The sequence below is a fragment of the Anarrhichthys ocellatus genome, unplaced genomic scaffold, assembly GCF_004355925.1.
Source record: "Anarrhichthys ocellatus isolate YVR2014 unplaced genomic scaffold, GSC_Weel_1.0 scaffold24, whole genome shotgun sequence".
In the NCBI taxonomy this organism is placed as follows: Eukaryota; Metazoa; Chordata; class Actinopteri; order Perciformes; family Anarhichadidae; genus Anarrhichthys; species Anarrhichthys ocellatus.
The window spans coordinates 2,263,271-2,281,318 of NW_022280054.1; the positions used below are offsets into that span (position 1 = coordinate 2,263,271).

Below are 18,048 nucleotides of genomic sequence, written 5' to 3' on the forward strand. Positions count from 1 at the left end.
GGGGGGGGGGGCTCACATCACGTCATACGTGAAGGCAAACTCATGCAAACACTGCTTGGGCATTTTGAATTTTGGACAAGAAACAGAAGAGGGAAAAAGCACTTCGAATATTGTCCTTTTTTTTCTTCTTCTCTGTTTTGTCAAAGAATTCCCGCTCTGTCCTTTTACAGAGAAAGTGTTTTAAAACGAGGCCAGCCTCTATATGGGTTCAAAATGAAACAATAATAATATAATATTAAATCAGAACAACTGCAGAATGGTTCGCCTTGTTTGACAAAGTATCGACCGTCCCAGCTGCATCTTCCTCCTCCTCGGGGTGTCCCGCCCTCCTCCGCCACGTGTCTGCAGAGAAGGACCCTGCGTGTAGCCTTGGTGTCCATCCCATCCGCCACTTTATTGGGCGTCCAAAAATCACATCTGGGTTATAGGCTATCACGTCACAGTCTTCTTTTTTTTTTGTTCATTGTCTTTTCTTTGTCTCATAAATAACCTATATTTTTGTATAGTTATACTCGTCCTTCATTTGTAAAAGAAAACATAAATATCGTCCTTGGATAATTTTTTCTCACTTTGTTCATTTTCTTCACTTTGAAAGCGTTCGTGTTCAGCGTCTCTCAGTCGCGCGGACGTGGCAGGTAGCGCGCGGGCGCCTCGTGTCCCCCAGTCCACCTGGCGTCACAGTCCCAGCGCGGCCGTGTGCTTTTTGGCCTTCAGTCTCAGGTCGGCGATGCTGGAGTTCTTGCTGGTGTTCTTGGCGGCGGCGGCGGCGGCCACGACGGAGGCGGCGGAGGCGGACTCGGCCGCGAGCGTCGCCAGGGGAAGTCCGAACGGCGGCGCGGGGAACATCATGTAGGGCGCGTGAGCCGCCAAGTGAGAGTGCAGGTGGTGCTGCGCGTGGGCCACGGCGCTGTCCAGCTGTAGTTGCGCCTGCACCTGAAAGGAGAAGGGCGGCATGTTGCAATGACTATCCTATGGGACGGGACGCACAGGTGGGGGAGAGAAGGGGGGGGGGGGGGAGAACATGCGTTAACTTTGTGTTGTGTGAAAGGGTCATTTCACTATCACTGTTACATGTGGTTCAACTTGTTGGCTGCTGTATCTGACTAGCCAGAATGACCAATGTGTGTCATCATTCAGCTGGACCTCAGGGTTCAATCCCCGAGGTTTTCTACTGACGTGTCATTGAGCAATATCCCTGGATGGCATAAAGTTATAGGGATGTTATTGACTACTGCAGCTCTTGTGAATCAAAGGTCAAATTTGAGTTTTTTATTTGGACATCAATAGCATGAAATCTAATCTCAAGTCATTGCCTTTGGGAATACTTGGGCCTTTGCCTACAAGATAATAAACAGACAAGATCAGTGGTGCTCAAAGTGAGGACTGGACTTCACTCAAATGTAATGCAATGTACATTGTGTTCATATTTATTTTTGTTCTATTCTGCCCAGACCCTCACAACAACCATCAAAAAACAAACCATGGACATTAGGCTATACTTCTGTGTGAGGTATGGTAAAACATTGAGAAACTCCTGGCCTCTGAAGTACTAATATGTTTACTTGCTCCAGTAAACCAGGCCTATAAATGAGCCATAAAACAATAGAGGGGATTTTCCAATTAGGTTGTACAGGCTGCGCTGTGTTGGCTCAGTGTTTTTCTTTGCCGGTGTGGTAATAAGAGTTTAGTTACCCCCTACATTGGAACTGGAGTCTCATAGCATAGCACTTGGGCAGAGCCTGTGCCAAGACAGCAGTCCGGGGATTGGTCTGATTTTAAGACTAGACGCTTTCAAAGTAACTTGCCTGTTGGAATGGCATCCGTAAAGCCCCCACGTTGACATATGGCGCAACACGACAAGCTTCAAACTGATTCGCTGCTCCAATCAGGACTCCTGCAAAAGCACAGATGATAGCCTAATTGTGAGGATAATATTCAAAAAAACCACAAAGAAGTAAACTGTACTGAATAACGAGCTGTTAGCGGAAAACTTTAATAACGTACCAAGATAAACAGGCAATAAAGAAATCACAGTGTGTTTGATGGCTTAATTAACTGAAAATGAAACCACGTCCCAAATAGTAACCGTGCGTAAAGATTAAAAGATTCTGCATGCATTCGAGCGTGCTGTTGCCTTGAAATAGAATAGAATAGAAAATACTAGAATGGAAATATAGTTTTTTTGTTTTATGTGGGAGCATGCAGGATAAAAGCGTACCTTTATGTAACTGGTTCTCCTGCTTTCTGCATTTGGCTCTTCTATTCTGGAACCAAACCTGCAGGGACAGAAATTAATTAGAGACCCACTGATTGGCAGCTGCTTGTGAGGCCATGTGTAATTCCTCTCAAAGTGACAACAACCGCAGAAAAACAATATCCCTACGGAGCACTGAAATATTAATGGCACTGCTTAACCCCAGATTTGAATTATTACATTTATTCTACAACAAGGGAGAGTTGGAGGGGGGGGGGTTTGGAGCAGAGAGGGAACGAAAATAGAAAGTAAATCCACGATAAGGAGGGACATTAAAACCGAATAGGAGAATAGAAACACGCTTGTTTGGAAATGTGCAGGACCACTGGACTATAATAAATAACCTTGTCAGCGTTGGTTTCATCTTTCTATGGATTAGTGTCCCCGAAGAGTTGAATGGACTCTCACATATCGAATAGCAGCAATGCTATTACGGTTTTGGACATCAGAGCGAGGCGATCTGAGAGCATCTCCCCCTTTCTCTCCTTATATCTCCCTCTCATTAAATGACCGCTGAAATTAATTACCCTTATCTGCGGAAAATCCATGTCAGAGAAACGCTTAAATGCCTCGCAGTTTTGTCTAATCACCGGCATAACACACACTTGCACACACACACACACACACACACACAGACACACACACACACACAACAACAACAACAACAACCAAAAAGCCGCTTCAAAGACGCAGCTCACTTTTCCTTTTCCTTCTGTTGAAATCGACAAGCGTCAATTTCAGAGAAACGCCTTGGAACACAGATTAAACGATTTATTTCTATGATAATCCGCTTTGAATCTCCCAGACAAAGCTCGGGCTAAATTAGCCCACAATACAGCATGTCAATCTGCGATCTGCCTTACATTAGCTCCATATACACACAAGCACGATTGAAATATCATATTGATTTGTCTGTCAACATGGCTTCATTTATTGACCACAGTGTATGTCAATCGGAAGTCCTTTTGTGCACGCTTCAGCTATAATTTATCGCGATGATAAAAGCAAATGCTCTGCTGTTATTGATTGAGGCAGATATGTTTAAAAAAAATCAAAATACATGTTTAGCCTGTGAATGCAACTGGTAAAACGATATAATACTCTCACAGAGAGAAAGAGGGGGAGCGCTGCTCTTGATTTGGGTTGAAAATAATACATAATTTATGCAAATCCCCGAGCTGTGCTCCTTGTTGGGGATACAATACGCCTTATTGGTGAGATTCCAGTTCAGGCAGGGAGAGCCCTGCGAAAAGCTGGCTTTAACTTTTTTTTTTTGGCTGAGGGGGGGTTGAAGGGTGAGTTTGGGGATGGGGGTCTTTTGGGCTGGTTTTATGATTTCTTCTTTTTGCTACGACCGCCGTATTCAGTTTGGGGACAAATGCTCAGTCCTCCCCTGAGCCGCAGCTACACGGGATAAAAAAGTCTGGAATAAGATGTTATGGAGTTTTTGATAAATCAGATGAGAGGCGATGTCTATATGTTCATTGTCCCCCTGCTCCCGTTACACAAGGCATGTCTGAGCCCCCCTCACTGACTGACTGAAGCCTTACTGGGTTTCTGCGCAGATGGTCTGTCCCCATGAAAAACGACAGCATCTCTGACAAAACGGGGCCTTGGTAACATACACCCAGAAAACTGACGGCAAATATTTGTTTCGGTGGATTAGGACATACAGATTAAATCGACTCTCGTGATACAAACAAAGGCATAATTGAGATAATCAACGCAAATTAAATCATCAAAACAAGCTGAGGGAAAAATATAATCTGATCAGAAAATTATGACAAAATAACATTTTGATGGTGAACTCTGAAATCTTGTTCAATTTATTAAAAACTACAAACACCCATGGGGGGGTTCCTTTGAACTGGTTTGTTGAATCCAGGCCTGCACTGTAGTCTAGTAAGTGCATGTCTGTGGACGTTTAGGCTACCTTCATTTAAACCTCCATAAAACAAAATATTATCAGACTATTATTATATCCAGTTTATCATAACAAAAATGATTGAAGATAGGATGAAAATCCTTCCTGGAAAAATAGAGAACATGGGAAAAACATGTTAGCATTTCTAATTCTTTGTTTTTTTTATTATCATTATTAGTATTATTTTTACTATTAGTATTAGTATTAATCTGTTATACTTAAGCACGTGGGTCTCTTTCTTGTCCATTGTTTTTAGCCCATACTCGTTCACATTGTCATAGTGATATCATTATTAATTTTTAATTATTTTCCTTCTTCTTTTTGATAATTTACTTAAATTTAAGGGCCCTACGCAACACTTTGTCCAAACAAATACGTATAAATGCTGCCTCAATATTATTCTAACAGTTGATAGTTATTATACTCTTCTTAATGCCCCCCCTTCCCTCCCCCCTTCCCTCCCCCCAGTTGAAAGGACTTGTCCTACCTGTACTCGGGCCTCCGACAGTCCCAGTCGCTGGCTCAGCTCCTCGCGCATGAAGGCGTCCGGGTAGTGGGTCTCGTCGAAGAGCCGCTCCAGCTCGTTGAGCTGCTCTAATGTGAAGTTAGTCCGACTTCTCCTCTGTTTGATTTTAGTCTGTGCCTCGTCCTCTAAAGGCTTCGAGTCCTCTTTCCTCTCCTTCACGTCCGTGTTGCCTGAGACGAGAGAGAGAGACATCAACATCACGAGGCTGAACCGTGTTCACCTCCGGTCTGTGGTCATCATTGGCCTTCATCCTCACATATTTACGAAATATATAAATTTGTCTTTGCTCATGGAAAGATGACAGGAAAGACACATAAAAAAAATATGAAATGAGCCAAACTAACGGATGTGCTACTCCACCGAAGAATAAAGGCAGAGCTGAAATAACGTGCACTACACACATGATTATCTTCACCAATTGAAATAAAACCTCGATGATAAGGAAGAAAGAAAGACATGCCCTCCCAGCCCTCAAATATCACAGAGCTATCAGACCTCGGATGTTTTGTAGAGCTACATAAAGCTCTTTAATTATTAACTGCTTATAAATATGCAACGCTGTGCCCACTGTTGGATGTCTGATACATGCTTGTCGCAGTTCCGCTTTTAACCACGCTGCCCATGACGAACAGATGTCTTTTTTTTTTTACAAGCCACCCAACTCTAAGATATCTTGTCCTGTGTGTTGTCATATTTTGTCCGGGTTTCATAAAACACAGTGAACAGCTGCTTCAATTTATATTAAAATAAAAAAAATGTAAACATATAAATCAACACGATTGGAACTGGTCGGTACAGAAAGCATTAAACACAAAAACAGTATTTTGTATTTAATTAAATATTTACCGTTTAAAGTATGATTTTATGCTGTCTTTATTCACATTTTTATTGGCTCTTTTTTCGTCATGCAATTAGGAAGAAAAAAAACACTGAATTATTGAGGATAAACACGAAAAACAATTCTTCCACCTTAAGTCTATTAGATGCTTTTTTTTCTTTGTTTTTTTTTTAATATAAGATCATCAGGTTTTTATTAAAGCCATCCGTTTGACCTGCTTTCATACCTGAAATCAGACGTCTATGTGCACTGGGTGACTACAGAAATGACAGGACTTGATTGCCACCTTTCATGTGCAGTGATGTCTGCATGTCAGGTCTTTGATGCGCCTTCTTCTAGTTGAAACATTAATATAAAATATATATAAAGCTCTCGGAGGTAACTGACAATGACGCTTATGTAATGAATTAATACAACGTGCATTGGTGTAGGCTTCTAATCTTTTAAAGCAGGCTAAACTGCAGCGTTTTTTTTAAGGCAAATCAAGGATCAGAATGCCCCCATGATACTTTCATAAACGTGTGATATCAAAAATGCATGAGATTGGACTTGAGTCCTTTCATATTATAATAGAATGGTTATTAGTTTTGCCACAGGAGGCCTTGTTGTTTATCATAGGTCTGGAGTAGAGCCTTTTCAAATAAATACAAACTTTTTTTGAATCTGCACAGCAATTTGACATTACCAAGCTGCAATCACCTGATAAAGATAGGAGTTGTTATGAGCCATAATGGTTGTTATATGTCTATAAGGAGGGTGATTTTGACGGGCAAACAACTAACATGACGAAACATATTAAGATACTTTGAGAAAGCACCGGTGAATGATTCCCCTTACAGATCTAGATCATCCTGCAACTTACATCGACCATTGGGATGAAACCTGCAGTAGCCTCTGCTTGGATCATAAACTAAAACGAAGATGTTTTTAGCAGCATTTCGCCAATAAAAAAAAAAACGTGGTTATGATCCGTATCTGTTCGATGAGCCAAACACTCGTCTACAAGTCCGCTACCGCTGTAGAGAAAGACTGCAGCCTACAGTAGCGCACAACATTGCAGTCCTACCGTCAATGAGTTTGGGGCTCCCGGCATCCCTGATTCTTTCCGGGCCGAGCATGTCCGTGTCTCTGCCCGGTGAGAGCGCTCCGTTCCGGGTGACGGCTGCAGCCTCCTCTCGGCTCCCGGGCTCCGCAGTTAAAGACTCCCTGCTTCCTGCTCGCGTCGACCCGGTCTCCAACACCTCCCTGTAGGTTATCACTTCCTTCTTCTCCTTCACTTTCTGATCGAAAGACTTAGACACGAAAGCGGTGAGCTCTTCCATCACTACCTTCTCTCCTCTTAAAAAAAAAAAAAATCACCACACACACTCACTCACTCTCACACACACACACACGCACACTCTCTCTCTCCCTTTGCTCCACGACAGCTTAAGACATCAATGGTGTGGCTCGTTTTAAAGTCGACCCCCTTGAAAACGATAGCCTATGCGAGATGATGCTGCCAACTCTGGAAGAAAATGTAAAAAATATAAAGAATATCTTCTCAGCCAATTCCTCCCTCCTTTGGTAGCGGAGTTGGGAACCTGCTGGTGATCCTCTATTGAAGTCACAGTATTTATACTTTGCGGCGCCTTGCCCCCTTGATCCGTGCAAATTACCTCCCCTCAGGATGCCGGGATGAGCCCCCCTTCCCCTTCACTGATATGGGAGAGAGAGAGAGAGAGAGAGAGAGAGAGAGGAGAGTGGAGTTAAACAAAACAAAAAACATTAGCAGCACCGCTACTATTGGCCATTAATCCGAGATTGACAAGAAGGACTAATTAATTTAATTTAGCACTCATTCGCTGCTATTGTCCTGAGTTAGTTTTTAAACACCCGGGAGATGGTCATGGATCTCTCTCTCTCTCTCTCTCTCTCTCTCCCTCTCTCTCTCTCTCTGCAGGGGTGTGGCTTAAAAATCTGAAAATGACAAGATAGGGAGAGAGGGAAGCACATGGGTGAGGAGTCCTTCCTCAGTATATCTCTGTGATCTGGGGGGGAATAAGTCACAATGATGTCACGGAGAGGAAAGGGGGTAAACAAAAAATAGAAAGAAAAAAGCGGACCGGCTGGGATGCCAAGAGGAGCAGCAACGACTTAATACATGGAGCTTTTATAGGAAGCTCAAGTGATCATATGGCTAAAGAAAATCCAGTAGCGTACAGTTGGCTTTAGGCCTGATACATTTATCAGTATTTCAACGTGTTTATGTGAAACCACGTTTTCGCTTTTGATTTAAAACAAATTTTGCTGCAAAAATAAAATGAAATAGAAATACAAGTTTTAAATAATGTGAGAAAGTGTTCATATTATTAAGTATTTGTAGTAGTTTGAAGACTAATAACAACCATAAACACAGTATTATTATTATTAATATTATTATTATTATCTTGTAATAATGCACACGCTCGACAGTCTATTAAAATGTTTAAGCCTGCCATGAAAGTTTGGGACCCTGTGAGACAAATCATTTAATGTTTCACGCTATTTGCAGCGTTGCTTTATGTTTCTAATCAGCAATTATGTATTTTAAATTGTCGTCATTAGTGAGAGTATATCGCTTAATATTCATTCTCAGTGGACTTTTTAAGCCATTAGGATGTTAGATAGCAGCTAAACGTTTAATTACAATGCCTCTCGCGATGCGTTGCCACTGGGCTCACTAATTAACGTTTTCAACTCGCCTTTTCCCGCTGAAATGATTGCCTATATTTGCAAAAAATAAATAAACAATGGTTGACTTGCGGTGAAAGTAACGCCGCGGAGAGAGCAATTAAGTGAGAAGAGGAGGAAGCATAGGGGCAGGCAAGATACAGCGGGATTTTGGAAACGTTGGGATGAATTTGAAGCATAAACGTGTTTATTGATGATCTATAGTTCCATTTCTGAACTATAGCTCCAATAATTTCCCTAATTAAATATTAACGATGTTTCAGCTAACCTTAGGCATTAATTACTATTATTTCTGCTGCATCTAAAAAGCAGGATGGATTCCTAATCGCACTGAAAAGCAGCCACTAGTGGAAACCCCATTGACTTGTTTCTATCAGCCATATGCATATTATTGATTCATTCACTCATTGATGCTGCCAGTGAAACAGTGGTCGTTTCACCTTCAGTCCCGATATGTGTTTTTGAATTTCGTTGAATTTCACGAAGTAATTAATTATTCTACTCCGCTGCAAATTGGCTGGATGCGCTGCCTGCCCTTGCAGCTCTCTGTTTATATGCTGGTGTAAAATATTATTATCTGAGAGGATGACCTCATGCAAATTATCATTGACAGACCTACAACTCGCACATGCATTTGCTTGTGTTGTAATTTATCAGATCAAAAATAGAAAGTAACCCAAACTGTTGATACACACAAATACACATAATAGTAATATTCATTTGGGATATTTCCAATTGACTGGAGACTTAAATAGAAAAAATGCCAGACACAATTTAACGAATAAGTGCAGAAGAAATGTTGCTCCATTAATTAACCTCATCTATGATTGTAGGTGTCGAAAGTAGCCATGCTGGAATAAGCCAACATCCCAAAATGTTCAAATAGCATCAGTCATGCAAGAATGGAAATATAGCCTATACTTTCTGTCTCGCTGAATCAAGATCCACCCTTAAACATGTTGCCAAAATAAATTCAAGCTATGTGTTAATGTGGACTTGTATTAATATTCATTTAAAACTGCTTCAAACTGTAACTTAGTTAAAAATACTGCATTATATAAGGCTCATTTGAGGCTGAAGGGATAATTGAGAGGAACAAATGAACGCGTAATTCAAACCCATGATGAGACCAGATGAGAGCAGAGCAGCTCACGCGATCTATTGCTCTGTGTTTGATTCCTTTTGCCTGGACTCGATCGATGCTTTCCGGTTCGACGACTTTGGGCTCCTGAGCAGTACATGGCTGAGTTGTGGGAGCTTCACAACGATTTAAAGGTGAGGAGCGGGATTTTTTCCATTTCAAGGCAACTTCTTGTTTGCGTTGCTCCACTGTTGCCTTTTCACGTAACGTTTGCTGACTGCAGTGCATGGTTACTGTAAGGCGGCCAGAGGGCTCCAGTCAAAACAAGAACTAGCGTACACCCAAACGTTAATGGAGTTAGCACAGTTAGCCTGCTAGTTAGCCTCCACAGACAACTGGCATTTAAATCTATATTTTATATTTGCTGCACATTCGTTGTTCACAGTGTTGTTGGAGCTGTAACGGTGACTTATGTTGCATAACTGTTACCGTCCTCCATGTAGTCGATATGCTCAGGTACATGTTGTAATAGTTAGCTACACAGCCAGATCCATTACTACACCCCTGGTTAAAGTAGCTACATTAATCAAACATTTGGTATTATTGTGGATACTGTAGGTTTAGTCTTGGATCAAAGTGTTGCTAAAAGATGCCAGAGAGCTCATCAGTAACACCACTGTTGTGTGTGTGTGTGTGTGTGTGTGTGTGTGTGTGTGTGTGTTTCGTGCCAGCTGAAAGTCAGCCATTATGGGTCGCCGCTCTTCTGATAGTGAGGATGACAGTCGGAGCAGGAAGAAGAAAAAACAGCGTCGCCGGTCGTCCTCCTCTTCCTCTTCGTCTTCATCCACCAACAGCAAGGTGGTCACCAGCCGGAGTCGGAGGACCAGTCGCCGGAGCCGTTCTCGCTCCAGAGACAAGGACAAAGACAGGAGGTGAGAGTGCGCAGGTCTGCTGAAGTGTCCTTGAGCAAGACATGTTCTCATCTTCAGGGCTGCTTTGGTGCTGATGCTGCAAGTTCCCCAGCAGCCCAGCCCCTGACTTCGATGGCTCATCTCCTCTGTGTGTGCACAAGTGAATCAAAGATCGAAAACTTAGTTTGTTGGCTTATTATATGACATGCGGCTTGCTTTCATTTTACAGCTCATTAGAGGCTAACATGTAAAGACTAACCCTCGTACTTTGTTGCCACAGTCTGAGTCTGATGTATAAGCAAAAACCCAGTTCTAGTTGAGTTCGCACCATTTTTGTAGCGTTTATCAATTTTAAAGCACATTATGAGTGCAGATCTAATAGCTTTACAGTCAATAACATTCTGGCTTTGTGTGGAATTGGCATGTACGCGACTGTTTTCAGATGGCAAAAAGATGGGTGTTGTTTTGCTATAGCTTCAAAAACAGACTTGTGAATCCTAAGAGTAAACCCATGTAGGTAAAGGGGGACAGTTGTTTTCCAGCTTTCAATGTGGTGTACGTTGGAATGCTGTCCGGTATTGATATTAGTTTGGTTTTTTGCTCAGGATAATTGAAGATGGAATTGTTATTGTCGATAATGATTCAGCTGAAACGCTGGACATGCAGTGACGGACGCTGTACTGTTTACAATGAGTGCCTGTTAAGGACTTTGCTAAGAGAACCTAGATATGAAAAGTAACAGTCAAATCTTGAGCCTACACGGTTTTGGTTGGTCATATTATTCCACAAAAAGAAACATGTACGATCGCTATTATAACAAGTGAAACCAGCGCTTTTACTTTTGTGTTTTAGCTAAATGTCATTTTAGAGATTAAACAAATATGGCTGTTTTCAAATGGCTCATTTTTGTGTCTATTCTCCGTAATAAACAAACTGAGTTTCTACTCGTGTTTCAAAAATGCCACACTTATGTTATCGAGCAGTCTCAGAGGAAGGAGGAGGTTCAGTGATAATCAGACATCTTTACAAGTGGCTAGTGGCTGGACCTGGCATCCTCCATCCATCCACAGCTGCCACTGGCTGTGTGTGGCTGCTCAGACAAGGCCAGTTGATGGTAATTATTTATGAGGCTTGGTCAAGGTCCATTACTGCTGATTGGAAGTCATTGCCCGTCTGTACGGGATGGGGCCTGGTGGGCAGTGCAAACCCCGGGACCACAGTCCCTCATCTATTAGCCATACAGTTCGATCAATTAGCCAAGACATTGTGTGTGTGTGTGTGTGTGCGCGTTTGCATGAAACTAGTTCCACAAATAGGCTCACATGAAAGACGACACGCATCCTGTGGCATTTTCAACCTGCATACATGCATACAGTGTAAAGAGACCTAACATGTGGTAAAAACCGAAGAGTGCTTATGCTCTAGGTTGGTGACATCATGAGTGTGTGTGAGTGAGCAAGAGACGTGAAATCCAACAATCCAAGGTAGGTGTTGTATTCATGTGAAAGGACTCTGTGTTAACCGGCGCTTCCTGCTCCCATGTGTTTGAGCCATTATGTTTTTATTACGTTACATTTGCTTCTGAGAAAATATGTGAGTTAACACCGCCGTCCAAAAAACCCCCCCCCTCAGCTCGCTACTGTGTGTTTCTTCTGTGTAATGTGTGAAGTGGTGGTAGTGGAAGTTGTTTCATAAGGCCCCGCTCATGGGATCCAGCCTTTGGAATACTAATGGATCTTTTACTGAGCTGCTCTAAGTGGTACAACTCTGGTTTGATAGTTCAGCCTCTGTGTTATTTGAATTGCTCTGCTTTTGCCTCTCTTCTATCTTGCAGAGCTCCCATGGCACAGTCTATGTGGGGTTTTTTTTGTCTGCGCGCTAAAAGATTTGGGTATATTTCAGCTGTGGCGAAAGAAAGAAGAGGTTTTAAATAATGAATATTGCTCAAACTGTTTGCGCAGTAGAAGAGGGGGGGGGGTCTCTGCATTTACATTCACCCCCATGAATGCCTCCTGCTACATGATATCAATAGGCACGCGGTGTGAGTGGTGTTTGTAAAATAGATGCTGCACACACTGCTGTAGCCACATTAAAGAGCAGGAGAGCACCAAAGGGCCCCTGCGGAGGAACTGCAGGGCCGTAGCCGAGCGTGTTCACTAATGCAAAGTGGCCGTCAGCGCTGCTCGTAACGGGTAAGGTTGTCTGGGACACTCGGACATATTTGCTGTTGAAATGAACAGCAAAACAAATTAGGAATACAGCCTTCACTTACGCAGGAGAGGGAATGATTTCAGATGATGGTGAACGAACACACACAATAATAGGAATGGTTCTTGTCATGGCTGGGTGGAGCCTAAGGGGGAAGTGAGGAGGGAGCTGATGTTAGAAGTGTTTGATTTTGGTTTATCGATAGTAACCTGTGAAACACTACAAAATGAAGCTGAATGACCATGATTAGTAATAACAAATGTATATTCTGGAGCGATTCCGGGAACCACATTTTCTTCACGAACCACACCGAGCATTCAAAACAAATTCACATATTTCACTGTTCGATTTGCCAAAATCCCAAAGTGATTAAATAGTCCTCAAGCTTGCCGTCTTCAGTTATGTTTTGTTTAAAGGGTCCTGCCAATAATATAATTGAATGTGTATGTTTGTGCTCCAGGAGAAGGAGACGTTCCAGCAGCAGCTCGTCCCACAGTTCGTCTCGCAGGAGGAGGAGTCGCAGCGCAGAGAGAGACAAGGGGAGGAGCCACCGCTCACACAGGTCACGCAGCCGAGACAGGAGGTAACACACGAACACACACAAACACACACACACACACACACACACACTTTAATTTCAATTTTGACGCTTTGGTCTTTTTTTCTTGTGACTATTTCATAATTCATATTGTTTCTAAATCTAACAATAGAGCCCAAATTATTGGAATTTTACTTGTTTGGATTAATCTTAAGTTCCTGCAACATAGTCTTTGCCTCAGAATTATATTATTAATAGTCATATAAATAATAGTAATACTTTCTGAATACACATTTAAAAGTATTTTTAACAAAGGCAAATTTATTTGTACAGCACTTGTGTACGTGATGAAAGTGCTTCAAGTGAGATAGAAAGGCATTAAGGAAAGATATAAAAGAAGCATATATATATATATATATATATATATATATATATATATATATACACACACACAGTTGTGTGAAAAAGTGTTTGCCCCCTTCCTTATTTTTTTGCATGTTTGTCACACTTAAATGTTTCAGATCATCAAACAAATTTAAATATTAGACAAAGATAACACAAGTAAACACAAAATGCAGTTTTTAAATGAAGGTTTTTATTATTAAGGGGGAAAAAAAATCCAAACCTACATGGCCCTGTGTGAAAAAGTGATTGCCCCCTAAACCTAATAACTGGTTGGGCCACCCTTAGCAGCAACAACTGCAATCAAGCATTTGCGATAACTGGCAATGAGTCTTTTACAGCGCTGTAGAGGAATTTTGGCCCACTCATCTTTGCAGAATTGTCGTAATTCAGCCATATTGGAGGGTTTTCGAGCATGAACCGCCTTTTTAAGGTCATGCCACAGCATCTCAATCGGATTCAGGTCGGGAATTTGACTAGGCCACTCCAAAGTCTTCATTTTGTTTTTCTTAAGCCATTCAGAGGTGGACTTGCTGGTGTGTTTTGGATCATTGTCCTGCTGCAGAACCCAAGTGTGCTTCAGCTTGAGGTCACGAACAGATGGCCGGACATTCTCCTTCAGGATTTTTTGGTAGACAGCAGAATTCATGGTTCCATTTTCCACAGCAAGTCTTCCAGGTCCTGAAGCAGCAAAACAGCCCCAGACCATCACACTACCACCACCATATTTTACTGTTGGTATGATGTTCCTTTTCTGAAATGCCGTGTTACTTTTACGCCAGATGTAATGGGACATACACCTTCCAAAAAGTTCAACTTTTGTCTCGTCAGTCCACAGAGTATCTTCCCAAAAGTCTTGGGGATCATCAAGATGTTTTCTGGCAAAACTGAGACGAGCCTTTATGTTCTTTTTGCTCAGCAGTGGTTTTCGTCTTGGAACTCTGCCATGCAGGCCATTTTTGCCCAGTCTCTTTCTTATGGTGGAGTCATGAACACTGACCTTAATTGAGGCAAGTGAGGCCTGCAGTTCTTTGGATGTTGTTCTGGGGTCTTTTCTGACCTCTTGGATGAGTCGTCGCTGCGCTCTTGGGGTAATTTTGGTCGGCCGGCCACTCCTGGGAAGGTTCACCACTGTTCCATGTTTTCGCCATTTGTGGATAATGGCTCTCACTGTGGTTCGCTGGAGTCCCAAAGCTTTAGAAATGGCTTTGTAACCTTTTCCAGACTGATAGATCTCAATTACTTTGTTTCTCATTTGTTCCTGAATTTCTTTGGATCGCAGCATGATGTCTAGCTTTTGAGGATCTTTTGGTCTACCTCACTTTGTCAGGCAGGTCCTATTTAAGTGATTTCTTGATTGAGAACAGGTGTGGCAGTAATCAGGCCTGGGTGTGGCTAGAGAAATTGAACTCAGCTTTCCAAAGATGTGATAAACCACAGTTAATTTATGTTTTAACAGGGGGGGGGCAATCACTTTTTCACACAGGGCCATGTAGGTTTGGATTTTTTTCCCCCTTAATAATAAAAACCTTCATTTAAAAACTGCATTTTGTGTTTACTTGTGTTATCTTTGTCTAATATTTAAATTTGTTTGATGATCTGAAACATTTAAGTGTGAAAAACATGCAAAAAAAACAAGAAATCAGGAAGGGGGCAAACACTTTTTCACACAACTGTGTGTATATATAAAAAAAATAGGATTTTAAAAACAAAACAAAATGGGAGATGAAAATAAGCTGAAATGTAATATGTTTAATCTGCACTGAAGCAAAGTATATATTACGTGAAGAGAAGGAGTGATGAGTAATTGCTACATCATTTAGTAATGACAAAAGAAAATCCTCTTGAAGTTCTTTGGGTGTTTGTATTACAGATCAGTACGTGGAATGCCTTTGCAGACGTTTCTTATTAAAAAAAAAAAAAAACCCCGCCTTTAGCAAGTTTACCTCAGTGTTAACAAACACATAGTTTCCTATTTATGTCTTGTGTCATCAGATAGAGCCACATGGAAACTTGCGTCTTAGGTCTGGATTAGTGCGTTGCGTGCGTGTCGTGTCTCAGTTTGTCCCGACTGTCTATCTGCTTTGTGAGTCACAATGAAAAACACTCGCAGAAGCAGCAGGTCAAATTGCAACACCAGTTCAGTCCCTTGCAAGTCTCTTCTGGCAGCAGCTCTCTTTTCACTCATCAATGCTATTAAAACATCATTACCCATACACACCCTGTTAAATTATGATTATTATTGGTGTATTCTTTTTTTTTTTAGCAAGGGACTAACTTATTCATGCAAGACTAATGTGTACACACCTGCACCACACTTCTCTCACACACACACACACGCACGCACAGTCATAGTGAGTGTTGTATCCCTTTCAGAAACATAAAGGCAACGTCTCTGTGTGTGGTGGTCCATGTCATTAGCATAGCTAATCTGGTGCTAATGAACCAGTAAACTGTGCTGTTTTTAAATCCCTCGCACACACAGACACACACACACACACACTCATTGTCGCACACACATAAAAACATGCACAGACGCACAATTGAAGAAAGGTCGTCATAATATATGCGCGAGCGGGGCCCTTTGTTTACTTGTGTATGGCTGTGGGGGAGAGCAGAGATCATTTTAATCACAAAGGAAAAAGAGTTTTAATATCTTCATTACAGAGGTGTCGGGATGAATGGATGATCCAACACAGTTGTTTTGACATAAGAGTGGTCGATGGTGCCGTATAAAGACTCCACACATGCACTCTCCACCCTAATGGTCGCCGGACATTCTGTGGCATCGGAACAAGCGGCAAATTTCATTTTTTTGCACTCTGAGCTGAAACTGTTTATGGACTTTTTCCGAACAGTTTTCACACATTTTTCTCCCTTTTCTCGGCAGCAGTCAGTCACAGCGGCACCGGTGATTAAAACATCAGTCGAAATAATGTCATTACTGGTGTGGTGTGAGATGAAGGGTGGAGGGGATTTGGGAGATTTAGAACTACAGTCGATGACATCGATGTTTACAAACGCCGCGCTGTGATTAGGAGGGCTGCGTTGTGTAATCGGCTTAGCGGTGAGCGAGGAGCAGGTGGGTTGGGCTGGTTGCTGGTGGGAGTGTGCGTGGTCTGGGTGTTACGAGGTGGAGGCGGTGTTGGAGGTGGGGATGTGCAAAAAATGATGGCATTGATGATGAATTTATGCGTTTGTGTGATGGCAGCTGCAATTTGTGTCTGCAAAAGTTTGTCGGCGGTGGCCACATGTGTGCTTCTTTTAGAACAATCCAGTTCAAATTTGATTGTGTAATGTAACAAAAGGGCACTAGAGTTGACATGATTAGTTGGCTAATTGCTTTGTCAATCGGCAACAAAAAAATAAATCGGTTTTGATAATCGATTAATTGTTTTAGTCATTTATTTAAACCAAGACAGACGACTTTTCTCTGTAGTTCCAGCTTCTTAAATGTGAGCATTTGCTTCTTTTCTTTGTGTTGTTTGAGAGTAAACTGGTTATCATTTGTAATAAAATGATATTTGAAGAGCCAGCCTGGGAAAGGAATCTTTTTCACTATTTTCTGGCATTTTATAGAACAAATGAATAATCTGTTTATCAAGAAAATAACCGTCAGATGAATTGATAACAAAGACAATTGTTCGTTGATGCCCTAAATGGGACTAATTAAGACCATGTGAATATTCAGTATTTCAAGTATTTTCTGCAGTACTACGACCGGCTGTAGTATTACAGCCCTTGGTTGTGGGATACTGCACATTCTGCATCCATTGTGTGGAATGAGAGCAGGTTGGTGTGCACAGGTGCCCTGACTGCCATTAGTCAGGTGTGTGTGTGTGTGTGTGTGTGTGTGTGTGTGTGTGTGTGTGTGTGTTGGGATGAGGCTGGCTGAGAGGCTGGCTGATGGATCAGAGGAGCATTGGGTGGACAGACCTCATGATTGATACGTAGATAGGATATGAGGTGCTGCCTGCCACCCCCAGCCACGCCAACCTGGCGCCCCCTTCAGAATATGAACGAGAGAAGCGAGAAGAGGCCCGAGTGCGCGCCGACCGGAGAGACAAGAAGTTGGAGGAGAATGGAAAAGTGTGGCGAGAATAGGTTGAGTTAGTGCCGTGGAGGGAGAGGACCGAGAGATCCTGAAGGAGGAAAAATGAAGAGGAGAGGGACAAAAGCGAGCACCGGCAGAGAGAACAGATCCTCCGAGAGAGGGATATTATTCAGAAGAAAGGAGAATAATAACGTCGGCATCGGAATATTGCAGGGGAGAAGATTAGGACCATAGTGGGGCAGTTGTGGGTTGAAGGGATGGGGGTATTATTACCTTCTTTTCCATCTCTCATGTATAAATAAAAAATAAAGGGATACATGAAATAAGAATAATGCTTTATCATGTGTTTACCATCTACCGTTGCTTCCTCCTTCTTCCCCTCTCGTTCTCTCGTTCTTTTTTTTCTTCCTGTCCTCAATCAGAGAAGGGCCAGGTCCCCCAGAGGCACTCAATCTTGCCCCGAAATGTAAAACAGACAAGAAGAGCAGATTACCTATTTGCCATTAATGTTTATTCTCTTTGATGTGAGCAGGCATGTGTGTGTGTCTGTGTCTGTGTGTGTGTGTGTGTGTGTGTGTGTGTGTGTGTGTGTGTGTGTGT

The 18,048-nt window shown here is 42.1% G+C and overlaps 2 protein-coding genes across 4 annotated transcripts in view; one reads left to right on the forward strand and one right to left on the reverse strand.

Moving 5' to 3' along the window:
- Positions 1–11: 11 nt before the first annotated feature.
- shox2 (shox homeobox 2) lies at positions 12–7,192 on the reverse strand. Of its 2 annotated transcripts, none has more exons than XM_031861300.1 (5): positions 6,609–7,192; positions 4,666–4,874; positions 2,219–2,276; positions 1,806–1,894; positions 12–933 (listed from the first exon to the last, which is right to left on the reverse strand). In XM_031861300.1, exons 1-5 carry the CDS (start codon positions 6,862–6,864, stop codon positions 676–678), a joined length of 870 nt encoding a protein of 289 aa, XP_031717160.1. In that variant the 5' UTR covers positions 6,865–7,192; the 3' UTR covers positions 12–675. The 2 variants fall into 2 exon arrangements, with proteins under 2 accessions (XP_031717160.1, XP_031717159.1); XM_031861299.1 differs by having other exon boundaries at positions 12–969.
- Positions 7,193–9,418: 2,226 nt separating this feature from the next.
- Positions 9,419–18,048, forward strand: part of rsrc1 (arginine/serine-rich coiled-coil 1) — a 107,776-nt gene continuing 99,146 nt past the window's right edge. Inside the window, exons 1-3 of one of the 2 annotated variants that reach the window (XM_031861189.1) lie at positions 9,419–9,529; positions 10,067–10,267; positions 12,915–13,037. In XM_031861189.1, coding sequence (XP_031717049.1) covers positions 10,083–10,267; positions 12,915–13,037 — 308 coding nt within the window. In that variant the 5' untranslated portion in view covers positions 9,419–9,529; positions 10,067–10,082. The remainder of the gene's footprint in view (positions 9,530–10,066; positions 10,268–12,914; positions 13,038–18,048) is intronic. The other variant, XM_031861190.1, reaches the window with a different exon arrangement.

What these genes read in the sequence shown, in the direction of transcription:
- shox2 (XM_031861299.1), bottom strand. Translation starts at nt 6,864, where the DNA reads ATGGAAGAGCTCACCGCTTTCGTGTCTAAGTCTTTCGATCAGAAAGTG. An exon ending in GAGCCCCAAACTCATTGACG is followed by an intron (nt 4,875 to 6,608) that starts GTAGGACTGCAA and finishes CTCTCGTCTCAG; the next exon opens with GCAACACGGACGTGAAGGAG. An exon ending in GGAGAACCAGTTACATAAAG is followed by an intron (nt 1,895 to 2,218) that starts GTACGCTTTTAT and finishes GTGCTTTTGCAG; the next exon opens with GAGTCCTGATTGGAGCAGCG.